This window comes from Phoenix dactylifera, chromosome 4 (genome assembly GCF_051530095.1).
Source record: "Phoenix dactylifera cultivar Ajwa chromosome 4, Ajwa_hap1_PhDact_Kaust_v1.1, whole genome shotgun sequence".
Taxonomy (NCBI): Eukaryota; Viridiplantae; Streptophyta; class Magnoliopsida; order Arecales; family Arecaceae; genus Phoenix; species Phoenix dactylifera.
Window position 1 is genome coordinate 48,406,545 of NC_143193.1, and position 27,084 is coordinate 48,433,628.

The 27,084-nt window shown below is 37.8% G+C and overlaps 1 protein-coding gene and 1 pseudogene across 2 annotated transcripts; one reads left to right on the forward strand and one right to left on the reverse strand.

The window, feature by feature from the left end:
- Positions 1 to 425: 425 nt before the first annotated feature.
- On the forward strand, positions 426 to 3,575 carry LOC103720824 (zinc-finger homeodomain protein 3 pseudogene; annotated as a pseudogene). Its single transcript, XR_015977298.2, has one exon. The product of XR_015977298.2 is annotated as a zinc-finger homeodomain protein 3 pseudogene (transcript).
- A 6,847-nt stretch (positions 3,576 to 10,422) lies between these two features.
- On the reverse strand, positions 10,423 to 24,213 carry LOC103720825 (protein root UVB sensitive 6). The gene is made up of 13 exons (XM_008810740.5): positions 23,621 to 24,213; positions 20,145 to 20,243; positions 19,886 to 19,999; positions 18,053 to 18,124; positions 17,842 to 17,952; positions 17,609 to 17,728; positions 14,799 to 14,900; positions 14,637 to 14,709; positions 13,976 to 14,059; positions 13,832 to 13,896; positions 13,453 to 13,554; positions 13,181 to 13,369; positions 10,423 to 10,956 (listed from the first exon to the last, which is right to left on the reverse strand). The coding sequence occupies exons 1-13, from the start codon at positions 23,963 to 23,965 to the stop codon at positions 10,888 to 10,890; spliced, it is 1,545 nt and encodes a 514-aa protein (XP_008808962.4). The 5' UTR covers positions 23,966 to 24,213; the 3' UTR covers positions 10,423 to 10,887.
- Between the last annotated feature and the right edge of the window lie 2,871 nt (positions 24,214 to 27,084).

Below are 27,084 nucleotides of genomic sequence, written 5' to 3' on the forward strand. Positions count from 1 at the left end.
CAATCATAAGATGTTTGACATAAGCTGAAATGACTTGAGTCCCATGACACATGTATGGAATAATTCTTTGCAGTCTTGACTCTTGGCATGTGCTAACCAAAGGTACAAAAACCAAAAAAAAAAAAAAAAAAAAGCCTTGAGACAGAACTAATGTCTGAAATGGAAAGCACTAGTGAATTCCCTTGAAGACTTTCTTCTATCTTCCATCAACTCATTGCGTATTTGAAACTTCCACCCCACCACCAACTTGTGAGGTGCACCAATCTTCATCTCCTAAGCAGAAATGGTTCACCATGCAATGATGCACTGAATTAATCCAAGGACATTACAGTCATCTCAATATTCACAAAAAAAAAAGAAAGAAATAAAAAAACTTATGTTCAATCGCTTTATAAGCAACAGAAAATGAAAAAAAATCTTGTATTTAATTTCTTCATGAGTGGAATATGATCCAACACCACAGCATTTAATTCTATCCCATGATCATCTTCACCAGCACCTGTCCCACTGTCCTGGCCGGACTGTTTAAAAGCTCGGGCTCTTGAGGAATGGAAGGAGAACTTGGAGCTTGTGAGCGGTTTTTGGTTGTTTGACCGTGGCCATTTTTGTCCACTCAAGCATAACAAAAAAGCTTTGTCATTTTATTTTCTTGAGAGGGTATTTTGGTAGTTGAGTTTGATTTCTCTCTTTTCAAATTCATGTGTGGGGACTATAGCTCTGTTTCTCCCCCACCCTCTCTCTCTCTCTCTCTCTCTCCCTGTGCCTCCTCCTCTGACACTACAGTCCTCTCTCTCTCTCTCTCTCTCTCCATCTATGGCGTAAGCTTGATTCCTGATAGTGCAAGCAAAGCAAACACCCCACACTTTTATTTTTATCACAACCCCCTAAAACTCTCTCTGCCCTTCTCTTTTGTCCTGTAAAAATACTCCTTTCTCTATTTTGTTCCAACCCTTGTGCTCTCTCACTACGGCTATAAGCCTCTTGCTTAGTGCTCCCCAACCACAGCCCTTCAACCAAAACACCTTCATTTCCTCTCTCTCTCTCTCTCTCACTCACTCACTTCTTCCATCCCTTGGTGATTTTCTTTGTTCATGCCCCTGCCTCCAACTCTTAAGTTCTTATCATACCTTCATCTTGCCATGGAATTCAATATTGGACAATTCATCACATATCACCTCTAAGTCACAGGTGGGATACCATGGTTTCCTTGTGGTAATCTCCATGCCATTCTCTTCATATCCTCTGTCTTTAGAAGAACAGTTCAGTTCCGGTTAACCTCTGCAGCCAGTCTCCATACTCCGTTTGTTTTGCTTTCAAGAGTTTAATGGAGAGAGAGAGAGAGTGGGGGAAAGGTGGGTACGTTTTGTCTTAGGTTCTTCAGCGTTCGGCGTCGTTGCACGGCTCCAACCTTCACATGGAGTTGTTCTGCTTCCGTTCTTATGTTGTACTTTGAGACAATGAAATGAGCATTCGAAGACCAGGTCCTTGGGCACTGTTCAAGAAGTTGTTGTTTTCCTCATGACTGGAAAAAGTTTACCCCCCAACACCCGCACAAGAGACTTCTTAGGTTAGGTGTCTTTGGGTCTTAAGACTCTGGATCTTGCTGAACCCTCAAAGGACAAGATCAAGCACCGGGTCTACAATTTACAAAGACTTTTATTCTCATTCCAATTCCATAGCGCCTTTCTTATTCTTCCCCTTGCATAGAGTTTTTGCAAGCAAAAGACCCAGCGCTCTTCTTCCATGTGTTTCCCATTCTGTTTGCGAGGCTCATGAATCTTACAAAGCTTACAAGTATCTAGTCTTCTTATCTATCTTCCTCCTCCGTTCGGTTTTTAAGGTTGGGAATAGTTTGGAGAGTATCCATATAAGGTTCTCTAGAATCTCAGAGCTTCCAATTTTCCAGTGTCTTTCTGCCAAAACCGAAGAAAATGGGCAAGTGGGTTCATTATTAGTTTATTTAGAGTCCCAAGAATCTCAGACCCTAGTCGCAGCTGATATTTTTCTCATTGGAGTGGTCTAATTCTCTCTGTCCTTGACCTTTTCCTTTTGGTGTCCAGGCCATAAAAGAGCAGTAAAAAAAAAATAAGAATTAGCACAGAGAGAGAGAGAGAGAGTAAGAAAGAATGGATCTTTCTGGCCATGAAGGGGAGATCCCAATCCCAATAAGCAGCACATATGTTGGAGGCCATGGTCAGAGCCATGGCCACTCCATCATCCATGATGCCCCTCCCCTCCACCACCACCCTCCTAATGGACCTCCCCCTCCCCTGTCCGCAGCCACATCGGAGGAGCAGCAGCGCCACCCTGGCAACCCCTACAGCACTAAGAAAGGAGTGGTGGTGAGGTACAGGGAGTGCCTCAAGAACCATGCAGCCTCCATTGGTGGCAGCGCCACTGATGGCTGTGGTGAGTTCATGCCAAGTGGTGAGGAGGGCACGCTGGAGGCCTTGAAGTGTTCTGCCTGCAACTGCCACAGGAACTTCCACAGGAAAGAGGTAGAAGGGGAGTCCTCCTCCTGTGACTGCTTCCACTACCTCAAGGGGAGGAAGGTGGTGGGCCAGAAGGGACTCTTGATCTCAGGGCCGGAGGCATTTGGATATGGTCCTGCCGGCAACAGCCTAATTCCAAGGCCATCACCGCACCACATGATCATGCCCCTGGGAGCCCTGCAGACCTCCGAGTCTGATGAGATGGAAGGGGTCGGTGGTGGAGCCATGGTGAGGCCTCCCATGGCGAAGAAGAGGTTCAGGACCAAGTTCACACCGGAGCAGAAGGAGAAGATGCTGAGCTTTGCTGAGAAGGTGGGGTGGAGGCTCCAGAAGCAGGAGGAGAGTGTGGTGCAGCAGTTCTGCCAGGAGATTGGAGTGAAGAGGAGGGTCCTCAAGGTGTGGATGCACAACAACAAGCATAACTTGGCTAAGAAGAGCCCCCCTCTCCAGCTTGAATGACTACTGATTCCACTCCCTCTCTTGGTTTTCCCCTGACTCTTTTTAAGTTTGATGGTTTTCCAATGGCCCATGCTGATTCTAGAGGTGGATTTAGATGGTAGAATGTTGTGACAGACTATCCTTTCTTGTGTTACTCTTTCAGATTTTTATCTCTCTTGTCAGTTCTCCATTGGCAAGGCGATGTAGCTTATGGAGTTTGGTAGACATGAACCATGGGCTCTTTTTTTCTTCTGTTAGTGGCTATGAAACTTAGACATTGGTCATTTCAGTATTTCACTATGAATCGCGCATGGTACTTTCATGGACTTTCTACAGCTGATGAGGAAGAAGCCCCTTGATGAACTGCTGTTTGTTTTAGTCCCTCTATTTTCTTTCAAACGAGGTTCCTCTGAATCCATGAGAAGATAAATTGCAATTTCATTTGGAGTGTGGGAGTCTTCCAACTTCCTTTCTTCTTATAACTCTGGAGTTAATAGGCTGTGCCTTGTCTCTCTTTGTATGCTAGCTAGAATTTTAGAAATGTTTTGAGTCCATCTGGAATTTCTCTTCAAATTACTTGTTTGCTGTCTTGTATTGTTAGACATCTTTTTATTATGTACGTGACAAGGTTTCTTGCAGTCATTCTAATCGTTTCTCCTTTCAAATACTACATGAATGAACGGTCAAATGTAGGCAGTTTTCTACATTTTATTAGAGAACAAGCAAAAGAGCAAGAGGACATTGAACAGCACTAATGTTCTAAAAATGCACTCCCACCTACCAACTCCCCCTCACCCCAAAAAAAAGGAGGACACAAAAGAAGGTAAAGCTTAATGCATGAGAAAGTTTTAGCCGTTAATTATGTGGAACTTGTCTATATAATTTTATACATAGAGTAATGTAAGCAACTCTGACTCAAGTTCTTAGTAACTACTTCAAGCTTATGCTCGTCACAACCAAGAGAGTGGCCGGGCAAATGGAACTGGTCATTGGCATGACAAAGAACAAAGCTCTGGAATATGGTAGCAGTATAGACATGGAGGATTTACTAAAACTCATGACAATGAAGCAAGAGAGCTAGTATTACATGTTTTCAACTATATATTACTTTTCCTAAAGTATAAGACAAAAAAAGGAAAGTTGGTTAATATTAAAAATCTTCATCAAAGTATGAAGATCAGAAAAGCATGGTCGACTGCAAGCATAAATTTCCATGCTAATTTCTCCTGCTCTGTCTTCCCTCAGAAAGCAAGGGATGTATTTACCCAGAGAATTTGGTAAGGTATTCTCATCAAGGAAAGAGAAGATAGATATCTTTATGAAGAACAGTATCTGTAAAAGGATAGAAATGGTCGATGGTTACGAGTAATGATTCAACGTACCAGCCATGTCTTTCAGAGCAACTAAGATTGCCATCTTTGTTCCTCAAAGTGTCTTCAATTCCTATCAAGGTGGAAAGAGCCTCATGACTGGATTTTATCAGAGGCATGTGGGATGTGATTGCTGCCAAGGCAAGCCTGCACAGTCCTGCATGTTCTGCCATACGAGGCTTCTGGTTGGCTAGAGGAAGCAAGGAACCAAGAAGCCAACTACCATGCAATACTTGTTCATTGAGAGGCTAGTAATTTGTTCAGACCATCTCATGTTCCTCTGCCTTTTGACTGAGACTACAAAGTAGAAATATCACCTACTTAGTTCAAACAAGCAAGCTTTGATGCTTTTCTTTTATTGCAGCGATAATGGATGCGATTTGCTTAATTCGCTGCGACTTGATGGCAGATCATCTAATATTCCTTCTACTGAGCTAGTTCTTCGCATTAACGAGTCGATAAAGATTTATTCACGATGCTAATGGCACGATTTGGTTCACTAACATCAGATGGGATTTTTTTTTTTTTTTTCTCATTGTCAATTCATGCTCATGCAACTCTCTCCGGCTACAAAGAATCAATTAATTGTATAGAGGCCACCTAGCTCTCTAGATAGTCCTCTCCTCCCATGATCTGGGAATAGACAGTAGCAGTTTGGACTGGCTCACAAGCAAGTACAGGGGCCCATGGCCTTGGTGAATGGTACGAGAAACCCTCCGCATCCATTTAATGGCATTTACAACAAAGGTTGGAGACACTGATGGATGCCACAAGAGCACAATCCAAAACCAGCATGTTTTTCTTTTCAGCTGCTACTCTAATTTGAAATCTATGTACAACTTAACTGTGAGCAAGGCTTGATGTTGTTCTTGCCAACATGGGATGACCCTAAGGATTAAAGACTAGAAATCCTGTCTAAAATTTGAGTGGTCAGTGATTTCGTAATTCACACTAAAAAACTTGTGTATTCAGTAGAAGGCAAATGAAGGTTTCTATCCAGGTTGTACAGAGTTATGACCCTAAAAAGCGAAAACAAGGATGTTACGTAATGGTTTTACAATAGATTTGGGATCCCCTGCAGTGCGCCGCTGAAGGGTGCTATACTATGTTGGATGGCCGCCATCAGGAGATGAACGGCTATCAACAACAGCATCCCGTGTGTGGCATGTAAAGCCATCTTCTATGATAGCCATCAATCTTCTAATTACAGCCATCGAGCATGGTACAACACTTTATGGTGCAGTCCGTGCATCATAAAGGATCCATGCTCTTTACTATATGCTTTTGTTTTTGGTACTTTCTCATTCAGTAGGAAGTTGGGAGCATTTTCATGAAAATTGAAAGTTGTGGTCATAATATTTTTATTTCAGATATTTTCAGGATAATAATTTGATGGTTGATTGCACCTCTTGAGTTGTTGCACAATAGGGATTAATAACAGCTCACACAGGAGGAAATTGGTGTTTCTACGAGGAGATATATGTTTACTGCTGTTTTCACTTTTCTAATGCATCTACATTGAATACAAATTGATGCGACGAAATAATAAATAACTAAATCTTATAAAAGAAATTTCTATAAAGTGATTCACTGTTGTTAAGCATGATATATATTATTGACCTTTTCACTATCAGCTTGAGCTTTTGGGATTAATTGATTGCTTAGCATGGTATTAAAGCTCAAGTTTGCCAGAGGTTGCCGGTGTAAATCCCTCGTGCTCAACAGTTAGTTTTCAATCTATGAAACACAGTTCATGCGATCAAGCGACATTTGTCTCACATATCATCGAAAAGAAACTATTATTTTACATCTCCATTAACTCTATAGCATGCTCCTTTTATAGCTTTGATAATGCCAACACAGTATATATATATGGTCATGAGACATATTTGTCTCACGTATCATCTAGAAGAAACTATATGTTTATGGATCTATTAACTCTCGGCGCATGCTTCTTTTATAGGTTTAATAATGCTAAAGATTGGCATACCAATTAAACACTTCAAGCCAATATTGTTATAATTCTGAGAGAGAGAGAGAGAGAGAGAGAGGGAGGGAGACTCATCGGTATTATAATTAACCAAACTTCAAAGTTGTGGGATGCACTACTCAAGATTCAAACATGGAGTCATTAACACAAGGCCCAATATATAAAGAACTTGATATGGTCACTTTGTAAGAAATGCATGGCCACTATTTCAGTGGTTGGTTACTTATCATTCATACTCATAAACATCAAGTTAATTTAAGATCCAGTTGAATCAAGCCAAGTTCATTAAGTCTCACTTGATTTGCTAACAACTTCTCTTACCAATATATTATATTGGCATCATTTACCAGTATCCTAGAAACATAAATTTATTGAACAAAATATGTATATATACAGGAACAAGATAAAAGAGAGAACATTGCAAATCAAACTGATACTGGGAACCTTTGCTTCCCACCAAATTCTCAGATTTTTTTTTTTTTAAAAAAAAGAAAGGATGAAAGGGGAAAAGAAGAAGAGGAGGAGGAAGCAAGCAAAAACTTGAAAGTTAACTCAATTTCCCTAAATCACAGAGACCTGGTGAGCATACTTAGAGGAATCATAAACTCAGTTGCCAGGGTGCCATCCAAACATTTATTTGGATGGTCAGGTACACCAGCCATTGGATATCACACCAGAATATCTTTACTTTTCAGAAAACAATAATATATCTTGGGACACATCCAAGGTCAGCAAATTCTACCTTCACACTTAACCTCAAAACTTTTCTCAATTCTTTTTTCTTCTTTGGAAAGGAAATATTGCACTCTAACAGGTTGGGACCATTGGCATGTGATGTTTCTTTCCAAAGTCATAATCTTTTTGTATTTATTTTCCAAATTTTTTCAGTCTAGCTTTCTTGACCCAAGCAATTGCAAATTGCAAGCCCTGGGGAAGAAAGTTACCACAGAGTTACCTTCACAGCAACCAATGTCAGCACTGGACACCCATCAGACGACAGATGTAGGGCCTGCATCCAGTGTCATGATGGAGACTGCTGCGCCACACCTAATAAATTGTAGACCTTGGTATTGGACTATAGATACATAGAATACCAATAAATCATCTACTAAGTCATTAGGCAACTATTAGTGTCATCATTACATGCCCTGTTTAGTGGTAGAGACAAACTTAAGTTGGGCACATGTGCACCTAAGGGCTGCTCTAATATTAGCATACTATATGATCGATTGTAAAACAGGAGAATGTAGAATATATGATTGTCTTAGGGCTGTTCTTCATAGGCTTAGGGGTGTTCATTATAATAAGGGTTGGGATTATAGGTAAACAATAGGGATTAAATGGTGTTTCCATGATCTGCACTAGTTTATAACAGTCTGCACTTGATTCCCCCTAATATCTTAAGGCAACTAGGTGGCTGGTGGAACTGATGGTCTTAGTTGAAGGGGAAAAGAAAAGGTATCTATGCTTACAGTAGAAATACCTAGCAACTTTATATATTGTACCTAAAATAGTTTGACATTAGTACTATACATTATTAAGAAATATGTATATGCTAAGTTTTATGTCTCAGATTTCTTATATGAAACGATCCTTTTAAATCATCTCAGGATAATGGACCATTAAATTCTTCCTGATTTTATATAAATTATTTACAAATAGATTGAATTATTGTTGTTGGTTTTAAACAGAGTGGAACAGAGGAAAAGGATTCATGTAGCCAACTGCAACTAGTTTGGAATTAAGGCTTAGTTGAGTTGAGCCGAGTTGTATCCAATTGTTGTTGTGTTTTGTTGCCTCTGTCTCCTCCATGCTTTTATGTCATTTGCTTCTAGCTCTATATATTCAATAATTGTACATCCTATTACATTTACATATTATTTACATATGGTTTAGATACATCCACAAATTGTGACAGATTTTTCACTTGCCAAGTCATCCCAAATATAAAATTGGGACACTATAGATATGATATGCAAACATAGTTTCCAGGCTGGGAATTCTGAAGCAGTTTTAAAACCAAATGTGAAGAATGATTCACGTAACAGCACTGCATTTTGAGTATATAAACACGCAGTGTTCTTACCCGAAAAAAGATATTCTAGCAATAATACATGCAACCAAGACTATTCTCAATTTACTTTTACGTGAATCATCTCAATGTACTTGTTCGCACTTCAGTTCAAGATAAACTCAATTATTGCTAATATCCACTGATATCTATGATTTGTTATAATATCTAGGTTTCTTCGTTTGATCTTCCCCATCTTTTATTCTGTCAAATTTTCCATTAACATTTATGGCCTCTTGTGCCAGGTTTTTGTTATATATGATTGCTTCATACTACTAAGATCAACTATAGACAATTTAAGGACTCTTATGTTCTCAAATCCTCCTACCGGTCGTTTACTTCTATTCAAATTCCAACTTAAAAACTATGCTGTGGTGTTTTGACCATCGACAATTTCTGCCAGGAAGAGGACGATACCTTTTTATGTTCAGATACAGATAAATGGTGACAGAAAGAGCTATGGACATGGGCATGCAAACAGGCAAGGGGTAAGACCTTGAACAAAAATTGATGAACAGAGTATGATATCCTGACAGCTATCTTGTTCAATGATCTCATTGCAGCATCAGGCCATGGCAGCACGCCTTCACCAGACCACTTAAATCCCCACAGTAAATACTTTATGGTATGGTTGGCCCTCGGCAGGTTTAGGTAAGGGGTCATCACGAGTGGATATAGCATGGCAGTAAGGTAAGTCATCTATAAACAGTACAGTTACTAGAACAAGTGGCAATTTTGGACAAAGGAAGAAGGAACAACTTCACTTGGTAGAATTTTGATTAGAGAGGAAAAGGAGTGGTTGACCATGAATTAGGCAAGCTATTCCGGGTAACCATGCAAGATAGATAAGGCCATCGATGTTTGTCAGGAATTCGAGGGCCCTGAAATCAACCCATCAAGGCAATTATTAGTTATTCAAGCTAACGTCTCAAGTTTCAGACTGGTAGTGATTGCTCTCATGGTGCAAACCCAATTATCACAACAGGCACTGTTGCCCAATTCATCTATAGCATAGTTCCTGGATTTGAAGCAGATGAACCTATGAATGGAAGCAAATTAGAAGTTCGCAATAGTGCATGTTCGTTTTGTTGGCTAAGCCAGTCGATGCATTAAAACAGAAGCACATGAGACAGTGAAATTTCTAGTTTCACCGTAAACAATCTTATCACGCTGCGAGCGCAGTATCCTGTTTAGGATATCCCTAAATAAGTAAACGCCCCCGTTCAGAAGACGTGTGGCAACGGAAGGCCAATTGGAGTGAGTTGTGAAGAGATCGTTTTCCAGCCAAATCGACAAAATCTTGAAGTGATCGACGATCAAGAATGTCATGTTCCGGATTTTTATTGCCACATAGAAGCCAAGCTTCATGGGCCTTGTTCGTGGCATGTGTTTTTTCAGACTGGATGTTCCTAGTATGGGTTATCCAACCTAGAGTTGTGTCATGTCCGTATTGACCATGACATGCTGTGCTTCTCTGTCGGGAAACCTAGCGTCATTTACCCAAAACAAGAGGAGTTATACGTACTGCGAGAGCAATCACGTAAAGAGAGCCGCCAGAAAAAGGTGAAAGGTGAGGCTCAGGATAAAACTTTATCATCAGGCACTCGAAGCAATTTTCCTGAAGAGGGTTCTAATTACTGGTCCCAATTGTGAAGGCCCTAACGACTGATGGATTTCTCAGCTCTGATTGCAAACTAAAGATCCTTGCACGGAAGATCAAGCTTTTGTATTTGCATTCTTCCATAGCCTCTGATAGAAGTCTATCACTAACCAATACTCTAACCAATACTTGTGCATGAATGGAACAGTAAAGGCTACAGATCAAAAGAATCACCAGATATTTGAATATTAATCTGGAATAGTTCATAATATAGTGGCAACAGGAAAGTCTACAAACAAAGAAAATAAAGATATCAAACCTGTAATTAAGTATGGACTACTGACAACCATGGTAAGATGGCTAACCTGCAAACCAAGTTATGAAAAAGGTACATACACGGATAACTTCAGTACTGTTGGGAAGCTCTAACAGCTCCCATAACATATCACAAAACATACCACTTAATAACTTGCAGCTAAAAAGGCTTCTATTATGAACTCATAGTTTCCTGAGTACTAAATATAGTATTAGTACAAAATCTTCTAAAGAGAAAAGATAAAAACTGAAAAGTCAGGAAGGGAAGGGCTCACAAAAATTGTGTTAGGTGAGGCTGTGGAGGTAGGAATGTATCAACTCGTAAGTTCATAATGACATTTTACATCTTCCAACAGCAGTTTGTTTCCAAGCCGAACACGGATGAATTTCTTGCCGCTTGCTGTTCAGAAAGATCTAGAGCTAGGAACGGAATTTGAGGTTAGGGTGTCTAGATACAATGTGAAGAAATGGAACAATATCTGGAGTAGTCGTGACTGTCATCTCAGTTGAAGTGCCAGTTTCAAGTGCAGATTGCCAGTTCCACTTGCGATTGTGATATCTAAAGCATGAGCTGTCTCAGATTGCTATTTTTATGCATGATAACCATAGCATTACTCTTCTTTTAGCCCACATAGCCGAGCTCTCCCAGGATTAAGCAATGACTCCGACATAATCCATCCCTTTAAAAAAAAAAAGGAAATCCACATTGTGAGAATAGGTTAAAAACATTTTCAGACAACTGAGTCTGGAGATTGAAATAGAAATAAGAGGAAAGCTGAAGATTAACAAATGTTATATTGCAGTATTCAGAGCCATAAATGGACCAAGCAGTGGATTGGGATTGATGGACCAGCAATAGCAACAAAAATGCTTGATCTGTATGACCTGATCTCTCATCCAGGTCACCATGTATTACTATACCTGAGAATAGGTAGAGGCTGATGATCCATTTTAAATCTATCTAAGTGGTCATGAGAGAAACATTGTATAACTGCTGGACAACGAGCTCTTTGAAAAAGCAAAAAGGATGCTTACCCCAAAAAAAGGCAAAAAAGGATCATATCAGAAACAAACCGTTAAACAGTTAAACATACTCCCATTATTTGATAAATACAGTCCCTGTCGTTTGTGTGTTTCTGAGGTACATACCTATAGAACCGAGGATAATGGAAGCATATCTAGTGGAACCCCCTTTTTCGGGGAAAGGGTAGCAGTTGTCAAACCATTGCTTTTATAAGTTATGACAAATTATTGTAAGTCAACTTACATCCTAAATTGAAAGAAGTTCCCCATTGAACAACCAAAGAACCACAAAAATCACATACTTGTAATTGCATGACAGATTATTTGATTGACCATACCTTTTAGGTTGCCTGTGGAAGATATAAAGATGATGGAACCAATAGGTTCTTTAAACACCCAGTTAAAGGGAAAAATAGTATTCTAAAAGATGGCTGCATCATGTAGGCATGTAGGGAGCCACATAGTGATTAGGAGTGCAGGGATTTAGGGGGCTACCGAGGCAAATGATCATAAAAATATTTAATATTAACTCGAGTTATTAATATAAAAAATTAGATATAAACGAAAATTTTAAGAGAAACAGTGTATATCAAGGGAACACTAGTACGTTATTTGGGGACCTAACTCTGCATAGTGTGGCATGTTAACTAGTAAAATAGCAATTATTCCTACAAGTTGCACAATATTTCTGATCAAAAAAGCATGCTCAAAACTTGAGTTAGTGCAACAAGTAATTCTATTACAAAATAAATAATCAATAAAGTTAGAAAAGAGACAACTAATTAAGAATTAATGAAAACTGCAAGTAAGGTGTTAGGAGAGCTGCCCATGCTTAGGAGAGCTGCTAGGGTGCTCACTTGGAGGCAAAGACACATGAGGTCAACCTAGGTGGCTAGCAACTAAGCCTAGGCAGCCTTTATAGTTAACTAAAATAGCTGTCTTTAAAACATGCCAAAAATGCATATACTTCCTTTTTCTTTTTATGGAGCACTCAATTACATCCGACATGACCCTATCTGGAACATTGGTCTTGCACAAGCGACGCGCAAGAATGCGTGCGCGCGCACCCACACACACAAAGAGAGAGAGGGGGGGAGAGAGAGAGAGAGAGAGGCATCACATGTCCACAAAAATGAGAGGGAGGGTAGAAATTAGATTCATTAGTTGATCATGAACTAAAGCTCCAAGTGGCAGAGCCACAACCAACTCAGTCCAAGTATCAAATGCAGTTATACCTAATATATCTTGAGGTTCATAATAATTACCTGTCAGCCACTATTTCAAAGCTGAACATTTTTTTGAAAAAAAGCAGTTGCTACATGTCAATGAATGCATCTACAGATATATGAAACATAGATTGATTTATCTTCCATATATAGTCTTAGATTATATTTCACGAATATTTATACATTTTCCATATTTCTGCTAATAATTATTGAACATTCGAACATTGTATTGTTAACAATATCATAAGCTTATCATCCTAAACAAAATCATCAAGTTCCTCAGGGTCAAATCCTGTAAAAATCAATAGCACTTTCACGGTTCATCCCATGGTTTACACTAAAAAACTAATATAGCATTTCCTTTTGTTACTTCTGCAATTTATCATTTTCTTTTTGTTCCCTTATGAAACTAAGGTCAAAGGCATATCCAGTAAATTTTTGAAGTGACCACGTGATTCCATTTTTAGACAATTAAACCGCATGATTTTCACCAAGTATTCCTGATCACGTTACATACCTTTTTCTTTATGTGCATCAATACATAGACCAACAGGAGCATAACAGTATATAACATAACACTGCAGGAATTGTGCATATAAGATGAATGCTAATGTGTATAAGCAACATCAAAATCTTAAATTCACCGACATGTTACCTGTTCTGCTGCTTTCTTCTTGAAGTCTCCATACAACAATGAAACAACCTTGCAGGATTCTGCAATATGAGTCTCGAAGTCTAGAGCTGTAGGCATTGCACAGTTGCGTAAGGATTCTGTGAAACCGATGTGTTTTCTTGAAGACTGGTTCACATTTGATGAACGGATAAAATGCAGAAGCACATGAGCCTGTAATATCAGATATATATGAATAATATCAGACATATAGAAATCTCATACAATAACTTATGCTCGAAAGAATTGACGCTTACATGGAAAGCTGCTTTCAAAATGTCATCAGACTTTGCTTCATCCTTGAGTAATGCATAAATATTACCCTTTGAAGGATTGTAGGTAACTATGTATCTTTCTTCCTGTCAATAAAGATTAAAAGATGATATATTACCCGAAAAATAATTACAAAAAAATGACAATCTGAATGTGAGAGACACAGTTTTCAAGACATGAAAACATCATGAAGCCGGATCACAGTGGTAGCAAAAGGAAGACGGCTATTTCAAGGTGTAAATCTAAAAATTGCAAAATTTCAGAGATAAACGAGCGTCATATAAGATCTGGACAGTTATACTTCATATGACATAATAAACAGGAACCAAAAGCAACATTGGAAAAGGCAGTCTGAGATAATACCTTGAACAAGGATTCTATGGCAAGAAATGAACGAGGTTCCTGAAATGCATCCCAAAGTCTTGGGCCTACAAAAATTTTAAAGGGGAGCATATGTGAGCCTAGAACGCTAAGCATGCAAAAACATGTAAAATTAAAGTTACAGACCTAGAAAAATGGGTGCATGTTTTGCCCATGGAGGATTGAATATATTCTCCTTGGAATTTCCTTCCTTCAAGGAAGGGACATGCCCTACAAAACAGAAGGATGAACAAATCAGTCAAGTTAGTAAGGAGTCAGTCACTCTAACAAGAAGATAACTTCATACTTGACAGATTAAGGCATTTGATGAATAATTCTTTATCTTGGATGAAATATATGTTAGGAAGGATAACAACTACACTACCCAATGGTGCTATGATCAATTTGTTAAATTAGAGATGATGCTTCCCTAATAAATGAAGGAAAAGTAAGCTCCCAATATGATTGCGTAGCAAGTATGTTAAAAAATTAATTGAAAAGCTTGGAACTGGCAATTTAACAGCTATACATTGTGGAGAGCTGGTGAATAGCAGTATAAGCAGCAAGCAGCATAGCTGGCAAAGCTAGAATCATGCATGCATATGCATGCATGTCTTTATGTATGTATTTATGAAATGGAAATACGTCCAGTCAGATAAAATGCATATGATGATTTACACGTACAGAAATGTATACAAGGGCAACCAACTTAAATAATAAAAAAAAAAATATTTTAAAATTTAAGCCATTTAGATGCGTTATTATGTAAATTAGATCATTGCATTTGCCTCTTAGAAACTCAACCTACCACTCTTCAGGAAAGACTCCACTGCCACAGTAAATCTCGCTCTGTTTAAAGTGTTCAGTACAATAGATTTCACCTGGCAAAGAACCATAAGGTGAAAAGTTTTTTTAAAACTTAAGCTGCAGATGTAAAAATGCAAGAGCTGACTACAAAAGAGAGACAAACCTCTTGATAAGAGCTGAGAACATATCCACAAGAGAGGAAGGCAAAAGAAGCCACCAGTGACGGATTTCTCTTTGAAAATAAGATACTGAGTCCAGTTCCCAACTTTGCATGACAGAAAGTTCAAGAAATCACTACAACAGCTACAACTAAGTAGTGTATGCTAATAATCAGCAAATTAAATAATATTCAATTGCAAACAAAGTGTATAATGCTCTGCAAAGGAGCATGCAGTTTTATTGATAACATCATTAAGGACATGTTTGGAATTGCTATTAGCAGTAGAGCTTTCGGAAAGTAGAACTTTTAGAAATAGTGTTTTTATTAAAAACTATTTGCTATTCGGTAACTACATTTTTAAAGTACTGTAAAACTTTAATATATGTTCATTAACCAAAATAAGAAAGTACTTTTGGTATGATAAAATGACAATAAAGAATATTGCATAGTATTGCATATTGAAGTATAATACAATATAATATTATATATTATTATATATTAAAATATTATTATTTTATATAATATTATTATAATATAGTGTAATATAATATTGAATACTTAAACATAATAATATAACATAATATGATATGACATGATATGGTAATGTATTATTAATAGACCATATTACTACAATGTAATATAACATTATTACAATTATAACATAATATATAATATAATATAATAATATTGTAATATAATACAGCAATATAATATAATATAACAGATTAGAAATAATCTATTAAGAATATAATCTAATAATAAATTATATTATGGTATTATTAAACATTATTATAAATACTTAATAATAATATCATATTATTATAATATAATCATATAATAGAATATAATATAACGTAATATAATCTGATATATTATCATTTATATTATTAATCGTATATTATAATATTATTATAATAATAATATCGTATATTATCATAATATAACTATTATTATAACAATAATAATATAAAATTATGATTGTAATAATATATATATATATGTCCATATATACATATATGGACATATATATATATATATATATATGTACATATTTATATATACAAATATATATATATATATGTGTGTGTGTGTGTGTGTGTGTGTGTGTGTGTGTGTGTGTGTGTATATGTATTATACATAGATATATATCTATACCTATACGTAGATATATATCTGTACAAATATATTGATATATATATCTATGCACACACACACACACACACATATATATATATGCATAGATATATATAAATACGTACGTATATATCCGTATATGTACATATATACACAAATATATATATATACACACACATGTATATATATATAGAAATATATATATATATGTACATATATGTAGTTATATGTAGATATATATCTGTACATATACGTTGATATATATATATGCACATATATATATGTATGTATGTATATATATATATATATATATACACGTGTGTGTGTGCGCGCGCGTGTGCGCATATATAGATATGTGTGTGTGTGTGTGTGTTGTATACATATGTGTTTGTTATATATCCATATCTTATTTGTAAGATTTCCATTCATTCAAAGGCTTGGCTAAAGAGTTAGATATCATACAACAAGGTTAATGAATAATGACGAATTCTTACCAATCAAAAAGCTTGAAAGTCATGAATGGATGATTAGGACTAATCTTGCTCTCCTTGGTAGGATGCTAAAATCTCATATCTTAGATCCACAGGAACTCATTGATCAAGGAGCAAAGAAGTTGAGTGTTTTCCATGTAATATAGAAGTTCCCAAGGGAGCTTTATTTTAATGTGGTAAATTTTATCTCCGAAGTTCTTTATAACTCCCCACTTCTCTCTCTAATTTATCTCTAAACTACATAAATAACTCCAGATATTCTATGCCTATATCCATCCAAAACTCTTACATTTTCTCCAATTAAAGTCTAGTCCCATCAAATATACCTATTAGATCTATCTGAGTGAGAATTCAAATATTCTTTCCACATCTTTGTCATTCCACTAATTAAAGAGAGACCTACCCACAAACTGTTGCTCACTTTTCTCTAACTCCCTCACCCACACATATATCACCAGTCCTCATACCCTCATAAAAAGAAAAGAACAAAGAAAGATCCAAACTGATCATCATCTAGAGAGAAAGGAAGGAGACTTCATCTTCCACCATGATCCTACCTCCTCTTTCCTATTAAAGCCCATAATATTCCTCCAATCAAGAATCAACCCATTACACAAACTACTACATAACCATAAATCAAGCTCAACCTTTTATCCTTGGCACTTTGAGAATATGGGAGAATGTTAGAATTTGCATAAGTCAGGAAGTGGAATCGTGCAGACTAAGAGGCACTTGCCTGTCAAAAGTCATCATATAGAACAGGAACAGGATCTTAATTATCAATAAACTATCAAACTAGTAGAACATCCTCATCTATGAAATATAGCATGTTCTTCATTAGATTTTGCATTATTGTTGTTTTCTGGGCTGACATATAGTGCTTTTCCTTATCCCTCTATTTCTAGTTCTCTTGCATTATGAATAACAGTTCATTTTTTACTGACAAAAAGACATGCTTGCATTATTTTTAAGATTATCTCACTTCTACACTATAATTTTCACTTTAAGAAAATTATGACAAAAAGAGATCCAATTTTAAATGTCAGCTACAAAATGTAGCCAACAGTTCTGCCTTAGAATTACCTAGAGATAATCATCCTACTTCTAGCTTTTCAGGGTTGTGTGCCATATAAGCATCAAATGTGTTTAGGAAAAAGTACGGTTGAAAAGGCTATGCAGATAGCATACCAGATCTGCAATATTGCCAACACATTCACCTTTAGCGGTGACATCCCCAATATTTTCACCTTTTGCGTATGCTTTGTAGATCGGAGCACGTGTTGACGTTGATGTCACAGCAGCAACATTCTGCATCAATATAAGGGGAGGAGGATCATATTCATAAATATCTTGAGGATGTAAAAATTCCACTTTATAAATTTTATCAATTCAAAAAAAACTAACTGCACAAACAAGCTAACCTTTGCCACATTGGCTGCACAAGCCAATGGTAGAAAAAGGTGTGGCACAGCAGCTGTTGCTAACTCTATTCCAGCACCCAACTCCATTAAGAGATCACCCGAAAACCGAAGCTGAAACACAATCCGATTTATATTCATCAATAAGATTTGCAAATGAAATCAGTCCCGAATAGAAAAAAAAGGTGCTAAGAAACATGTTTACTAATATAACCTGCTTTAGATCATAGTCAAATTTTTTTCCTTGGCGTGCAAAAAGCATTTTCCCAACACGTCCAGCCCCATCCTGCATTGTATAAAAGGCATTGTTAGAGTTTCTCAAGAAAATAAGGGATGCCTCAATATTTTTACACTATTAGCTCTCTCTTTTTTTTCTTTTATGCACAGAAGAAGGTGGTGCAGGCAAAATTTGAAGAGAAAAGCAAGCACAAAAACCATGATAATAACAGTAAGAGATTGTTGAAGCTGGGTTCCCAACCTATAGCCCAATGGTTTCACCTCTTGTCCATTTCAAGGAGGTTCTGCATTCAAAATTTCAACCAAGAAAGGAAGGTGCTTACCTAGCAGTTTGACCTGGGTAATTCACAATGATTGGTGGTGGCCCCCTATTTTCAAAAGAAGTAACAGATTGAGACAAGGCAAAAAGAGATACAAGGTTTTTATTAAAGTGATTTCTTCTCGTTTCCCCATATATTTTATGGTGTGTCAAACTCAAAAGTTACTACAGAAAGGAACTCCATAGCCAAGGATATGTGGAACAGATGGCATGCCATACAATGATTTTTTTTCCAGGGGCAAAAAAAAAATTGTTTTGAAGCCACATTCTTTCTTCTACAGTATTTGAAGATTGGCAGAACTAATTCCCCCGGGACCCAGCCAACCACCCAGATAATTCCCCTTCAAATAAAACTACATATCGCAAAACATAATTTTATTCCCATTACCAAGGGGACGAAAACAAATTCAAATAACACTAGGCACATATAGGACAAGCCTCACATTGCATGTCATCTTGCAACATCCTTTCAAGCATGCACTTGCCAGTAAGAAAAATAACCTTGTTATTATTACTTTTAACTAACTTTTGTAAAAAGAAATTATTGAACGAATATTCCATAGAACCAATATCCTGATTTGAACTACATCAAATTTAAGTATAATTACAAAAGTTGAAGAAGTATCCAACATCAAACCTAAGCAAGTAATTTCGACTCAAAAATATCAATAGCAAGACTATAACAAAAGATGACATCGATGCAGTTTCAATCTCTACTTGATGGCGGACTGTTTAATAAGCAATCTAGACGCATTTCTCTTAGGTGCAAATATAGAAATTAGAAAATTTATTTTATTTAGGAATTAGGGACTTTTATTTTTGCATGGACTCTACGACCAGCATTTTATGACTTCGAATATTTTATTTCTATGTGAACTCTTATTAGGGTTTTGTGTTGTCCATATAAACCCATTACTGTGTTCATTGAGAATATAGTTTGTATTATTGAGATTTGAGAATACAGAATATTGTGTTGCCCTCTCCCTCTGCCTTCTTCTTCTCCTTCTTCTTCTCATCTCTCCTTCTTCTGTCCTGCATCACTATTATTTTAACCAGAAAAACCTATGTGACTGGACTTTTTATTTTCAGGTTGCCCCTATATATCAAAACTTTTAGAGCCCTAGTACCAGAAGTCTCCATAGATTTTAAAATGTTCGATTTAGGAGACAACTGAATACTCCTTTTAATAGCTACACTAAACAAAAGATATTGAAATGACGAAGAAAATGAACCTATAAGAACGATGATTTCATTTACAAAAAGATAGTGGAGCTGCTCAAGTAAATAACCAGACAAGAAATTGAATTTGAACAGAAAAACCATGAAACCAGCTGTACTTAGGTTGTCCTTGCATATTTATGGTCAGGATTATTATTCTGGAAGTTCTACCCATCCAAATAAACTAAAATTATGGATGTTCTGTAAAGCAAATACTTTTTTCTTGGAAAATTAGGGTACAACAAAACCGTCGTGATTTATGCTGGTCTTTACCTTAAGAATCCAGTTAATGGCAACAGCACCTGAAGTGGCTCTACTTTGGGATACTCCAACCGAACTTAGAAGTGCCCGTGTTGTAAAAACACTCATTGCTCCCCCAAAGAAATGCTGAAAGGAGATGATTTTTATTAGTACATCAAGAGAATGGTCAATCTGATAGCAGGTCAGATGCATACCTTTGTCCATGAATGTAGCACAAGCATGCAGGAATTAACTTAAAAATCCGATGTTCAAGTTAAAGAGAAAAGAATACCTTCAAAGCTCTCCATGTCATGTATGGCACATAAGAAGGTGTAACACTATCTGGAAAGCCTTCCGGTACAACATAGGATCTTATGAATGAGACCAACTCCTGCGCCATATGATACGTTAACAATGCAATAAGAGCTAGAATCTGTAGCTTTCAATTATTCCCACTTTTGAAGAATTTTTTTTTTTAGAATCAATCTATACAAAGAAATGTTATCTGCAACTACTTCTGCTTATATGAATTATAAAGTATAATGACATACTGCAGCAAAAATTAAAAAAATCCAAGAATATATGGAAAACATGAATAAAGGCATTAAATGCTTGCCATACTCGAATTGCACATGAATCTAATATTTTTTTCTTCTCATATATGACAAGAAGTGAGAACAAATAGATGTCACTTAATGTTAATCAGCAATGCCATGTAAAAGCCAGTATATGTTCTGCTGAAGGGTTGCATAACCACTTCCTACCTTCTCTTTTCAAAAAGAAAATAAGGTAATGCAGAAAAGGCACAGAGTATAGCTTAACCACTTAATGAGTCCTCCTCTGTTAGTAAGTCCGATGTTTTACACTCTATCCACCTCATTTTCCTTTTTCTCTGAATAATAGGTCGTCTAGAAAACGCACAGGGTAAAGTAAATTCAACCCTAAATGTTAATGAACATCCTCTCAAATCCATTAGCTTTTCCTCATTATCTTGGCCCAATCTCTCTCTGCCTTCCTAGTTCTATCCAACATTAAACTCATAATTTCAAGTTCAACTATCCATACATACTCTTCCCTTGATAAATTTTTTATATATATATTTTCAAGAGTAAGGCTTGACGCAGCAATAAAGTTGCTCCATTATGACCTACAGGTCATGGGTTCGAACTGCACGCGGAGGTAAGGCTACATAAATTTGACCCTCCCTAAACCTTGCAATGGAAGGAGCCTTTGCACTAGGCCGTCCTTTTTTATTTTTTCAAAGAAACTATATGAATAGTATGTCTTGTAGGAATGGCCATGGGATACTTGTGACTTGAACATGCCCATAATCACCATCATAATCACCAACATACTTTTCTACACAACTAAAATAGAAGAAGCAAATCTAAACCAACATAAGAATGTATAATCAAGAAATCAACCCACAACAAATTCTTAAATTTATATTTAGTAATAATTTTACAATATAAAAGGTCCATAAGGAAGCATCTGGTATTAAGAATCCTGATCAAGTTGCAAGGTGGCACACATGATCCTCAATATAGGAATACAAAAGGTATGCAAAAGTCATTTAATTGATCACTAAAAAGCTTGATCACACACTAATAATAGCCTCTGAAGGATGTTTATGATTATGAAAACATCAAATACCATGTAGTAGACAAAAAAAAGAGAAAATTTATGGGAACATATGTTGAATAGAAGCCTTAAATCAGTAATAATGTGAGCTCCAACATAACTTTTAGCCCATTAAGCTTAATCAATTGAATCTTGATTGTGGGATAGATGGCAACAACAATAGCAATTATGTTCAACAAGGTTTTAAATCCTGTAGAATGGGGTAGTCCAAGTTTTTCCGCAGTTGTGCCGCCCCGCCTCAGTACCCCATCCCAACATCGCGCGAAACATCCCACTAGAACCTTCTATTCCAATTAGGTAGCATATAGCCAAAATATGGACATTTCAAAGGGCCAAAGGTTGTCAACTTCTTTCACACCACTAATAAAATCCACCATTTCACAATGGTTTGAGACAAGTGGTTCATAGGGCTTATCGACGACAAAAATAATCACTGAACTACCAAAAACAGGTCCTTCATTGAAGAAGGAAACCCTTCATATCAGCAAGAATTATAGAGGCAAACAAAGGTCTATTTCACGGAAAAAGCAACTGACAACAAGACAATATAGTCAGCTGAAGCTTGAAAGCATCAAGTGCATCTTCTTTGGAAACCAAAATGTCATTCATAATTTAGTCAACCATGCTTTGTTGCTTTTACAATTTTGTATCTTTATAATCACCCAACTCAAAGTTCCAAATATGACTAAAGTATTTCATTCTCAAATCCAAACCCCCACCGCACCTCTTCAAGGGAAATTATTCCTTCAACAAAAAGTTAATAAGCATTACCCTGCAACATCTAACCTTTTGCAAAGAAAGCAAGCATTGTCTCCTCTTGTCTTTCCTTTTTACATATCCTGAAATTTCAGCATAGGCAAGAGAACTCAACATATGTCTGCTTTCTCAACTAGATATAAGCAAAGTGATATGGAGAATAAATTATTGGCACATGATGAGCTGAAAATTACCAAAAATATTCTAAGCTTTATACCAGGTTATCTTGTCCACATTAAATAAAGGAGATATGTGGACGCAGGTAACCATGACATAAACAATTGAGTGCTCTAAGATTTTTTCGTGATCCTCTTCTGAAGTTTTTGAAAAACTAAAGCAGAATGAATAGGTCTGTAAAATCTAGGAACAGTGTCAATACTCCAAAATTGAGACCCTCCTCTTTTTCAAAATATCTTACAAAACACCCATCTTAATAATGACATTTTCATCCCAAAGAAGATTTTCACGTGCTCTCCAGAATTGTAAAACCCATTCTAAAGCTTCATAGCTGGCTGAATTTCCAAAGACAATCTGAATCTCAAATATGTCAATTTTCTGAATGGAGAGGGATTTGTTTGCATCACTGTTATACACATAAAAGGAAAATGTTATGGCATTCATTTGATAACATAAAAGGAAAATGTTATACACATAAAAGGAAAATGTCATGGCATTCATTTGATAATATTAAGAGAACCTAGAACAACTGAAAACTTCTTCCTTTGTTCTAACATAAGAATAATCTATTTCATTACTATAACTTTCCCAACATATTAGCTTTTTTCCTTCCACTTGCAGATTTCTTAAATTCTTATTTTTCAGATTAGCTGAACTTCCCATGAACCTCAGTCAAATTAGTCCCTTGATCTAATTGACCAAATATGAGAAGTATAAATGGAATAACAGGAGACCTACTTATAAAAGAAGTCCCAAGCACAATGAACTAACAATTTGCAACATTTTGCCAAAAACCAAAGCAAAAGGAAATCGACGTGTCGAGGTCAGATAAACTAGAGGCATACATGCTCTATGGCACAGCAATGGTTGAAGAATTACATTAAATTAGAAATCCAGTTGCAAAGGTTTTTCTACAGACATACTCATTGCACAAATTACTTAAACGTCTCAATACAAGAAGCAATGCTGCAGCCAGACAGACCAAATTAGTGAGCAATTTCCCCTGAATAGATTATAATACAAAGATAAAACAGAAAACAACAAGAAATCCTCCAGATCACAAAGGATTGAAAGACAACAAAACTACATGAATTAAAAGAAAGAAAGAAACCAAGAAACTCACTAAAAGATGCAACAAACGTATCAAGATCAGCCCTGAAGAAGATAAAAAGGGACAGAAATCAAAAGGCTTACATCCATTGGAGCCGCCGGGGTCTGCAACGAGACGGCCTTCAACGCCGAGCCCCGCCGCAGCCTTCCGGGCCCTTCCTCCTCCACGACGTAATTCCACCGCCTTCCATTTATCTCCTCGCAGCAAAGCACCCTGGACGGCGCCTTCTCCTCCAGCGCGAGCCCCTCCACGGCGGGCCCGAACCTCAGCTCCGGCAGCGAGAGCACCGGCGGGAGAGGCGCGGAGGCGAGGGCGGCGGCACCGGCGGCGGAGCGCATGGCGTCCAAGACGAGGGCCTCTGGGGAGCCGCCGGCAAGGGTTAGGGTTTGGGACGGGCTCGAGGAGCGCTTCATCGGAGTCGAAGCCATCGGCAGTGAGGGCGTGACGAGGGATCGGGGGTGGCGAGGGTATTTATAGGGTGGAAGGGCCTTGGGGTTCTCGTGGGTGAGGCCGCATGGGAACCGCACGACGCAACGAGGTAGCGGGCGTGAAAAGAGAGAGAAGAAAGAAAAAAAAAAGAAAGAAATAATTAATGATGAGTCCACTGAGGAGTGACGGACGGTGGTAAAGAGGGAATAGAAGAGGAGTTTTCTAGGCTGGAGTTTTGGAGTTTTGGAGTTCAAGGCCTACTTGCTTTTTAATAGTATTAGTAACAGCTTGTGGGATGGACCTTTTGACTTTCGGATGACTCCACCACCATCAAAACACCAAACTAGCTGAGTTGGAAGTTTGTTCTTGGAGTACCTTTTATTTTTTGATGTCATCACCAAGGCCTACTAATCGAGTGTAGTTGTGCGTGTTTTTTCTTTTTTTTTCCTTTTTTTTTTTGATTGATAACGGCAATAGCCTACCGTCACATTCTCATAGAAAAAGATTTCAGAATGATTGCAGCCCGAGATGGCCACTTGTTTGATACATCGGTGCCAGAGAACAGAGTTGAGAGCGGCCTGGTCAAGCTTATGCTATGTTCGATGTGCCTTGCAGGAGTGAGACATTCTTTTGGAGGGTGACTCTGCGATAGTTATTAGATGAATCCTGCAAACTTCTGAGGGCTCGGCGACTACCATCCACTGGTGAGAGATATCCAAGCCATGGCTTCTGACAGGCTTGTTACTAACCACTCAGGAGACTACTTATGGGAGGGAGAGGCGAAGTTGCCTACTGCTCTCCATGATGTATTGTTTTTAAATTTTTTTTTGCCTATATTCGTACACGTTATGTATGAAACTTTCATTTTCAAAAAAAAAAAAAAAAAAATCTAGATAGGGCAGAAACATTTCTAGAACACTTGGCACGTACATCTCCATCCAACATCCAACTTCTTGACCCATTGCTCGGTTTCCTTAATGTGTTGTAGCTCGATCTATGTAGTTCTAGTCATCATGGTAATGTAGTCCAGGATTGTTGCGGAAAATACAGGATCCAAACGGCGAACAGAACAATGCACAGAGTTGAGAGAGGAAGAGGAAGAAGAAAAGAGAACACAGGGATTTACGTGGTTCGGCAATGTGCCTACGTCCACGGGAGCGAAACGGCCGTAACTTTCACTATCACCAAAATAACAAGGGTTACAAGATATTTATAGCTAAACCCTAACCCTGGAGTCCCAATCCCTATCAGCATCCCTGGTAAAATAAAATATTACATAATTATCCCAAAGATAAATATATCTCGTCGCTTCGCTCCGCTCCGTTAGAATACCAGTGTACCACTCAAATAAGAATACCACTTAATATGAGCCACTTATTCTAACAATCTCCACTTTGACGAATATTCACCCCTTAGAAGAAAAAATAACCTGGGATACCACCTGACGCTGATAGGTTGGAACACATCCTCTCTAGCACCTAGAGATGTTAACCAAGTCCAAGCAATGCTTGAACTTGTCTGCAGTAACGGGTTTTGTCAACATATCTGCTGCATTTTCAGAAGTGTGAACTTTCTCAAGCAATATGTCACCGGAAGAAACCAACTCCCTGATCTTGTGATACCTCACATCTATGTGCTTGGTTCTCGCATGATACACCTGGTTCTTCGCCAAATAGATCGCACTCTGACTGTCACAATGCAACTGAACTCCACCTTGCTGAACACCCAGCTCCTTGACTAATCCCGTTAACCACAATGCTTCCTTGGCAGCCTCAGCCACTGTCATATACTCTGACTCAGTCGTAGATAGTGCAACTAGAGACTGTACCATGGACCTCCAACTGATAGGCCCTCCTGCAAGAGTGAATACATAGCCTGTAGTCGACCTCCTGTCATCCAAGTCTCCTGCATAATCTGCATCAACATACCCCACGACTGAAGGATCATCCTGCTGTCTGACAAACATGATACCATGGTCTGTAGTACTCCTCAAGTATCTGAAAATCCACTTGACTGCATCCCAATGTTGTCTTCCTGGATTCGCCATAAACTTGCTCACTGCACTAACTGCATGCGCTAAATCCGGCCTAGTACAAACCATAGCATACATCAGACACCCCACTGCACTAGCATATGGAACCTTTGACATGTCTTCAATTTCTTTTTCTGTCTTTGGGCACTGTGAGGTAGACAATCTGAAATGATTCGCTAAAGGTGTGCTCACTGGCTTCGCATTACCCATGCTGAACCTCTCCAACACCTTTTGTATATAACTACCCTGAGATAACCACAATTTTCTGGAATCTCTGTCCCTGCGAATCTCCATCCCAAGAATCTTCTTGGCCGCGCCCAAATCTTTCATGTCAAACTCTCTACTCAACAAAGTCTTCAACTTGTTGACTTCATTCATACTCTTCGCAGCAATCAACATATCATCCACATAAAGTAACAGAAAAATAAAAGAACCATCATCAAGGCTCCTCACATAAACACAACAGTCATACTCACATCTCTTGTAGCCAATCCGAATCATGTAAGAGTCAAAACGCTTGTACCACTGCCTCGGAGATTGCTTTAGCCCATAAAGTGACTTCCTCAATTTACAGACTAAGTGCTCCTGTCCAGGTTCTGAAAACCCTTCTGGCTGTTGCATGTAAATCTGCTCCTCCAACTCACCATGAAGAAAAGCTGTCTTTACATCCATCTGCTCTAACTCCATATTGTAATGTGCTACCAATGCCAACACTACCCTGATGGAAGTGTGTCTGACCACTGGGGAGAAAATCTCATCATAATCAATCCCAGCTCTCTGTGAGTATCCCTTTGCTACCAGACGTGCCTTGAACTTTTCCCCTTCTTTTTCTGATACTGCTTCCTTTTTCTTGAACACCCACTTGCATCCTATCGCTCTCTTCCCCTTTGGAAGCTCCACCAACTTCCATGTCTGATTTTTATTCAAAGATTCCATCTCCTCCATCATAGCACCCATCCATTTACTCTTCTCCTGGCTGTGTACTGCCTCCTGAAAAGTAGTAGGATCTCCACTGCTAGTGATTAATGCATAGGAAACCAAATCTTCAAAACCATACCTAGTTGGTGGCTTGATAGTACGCTTGGG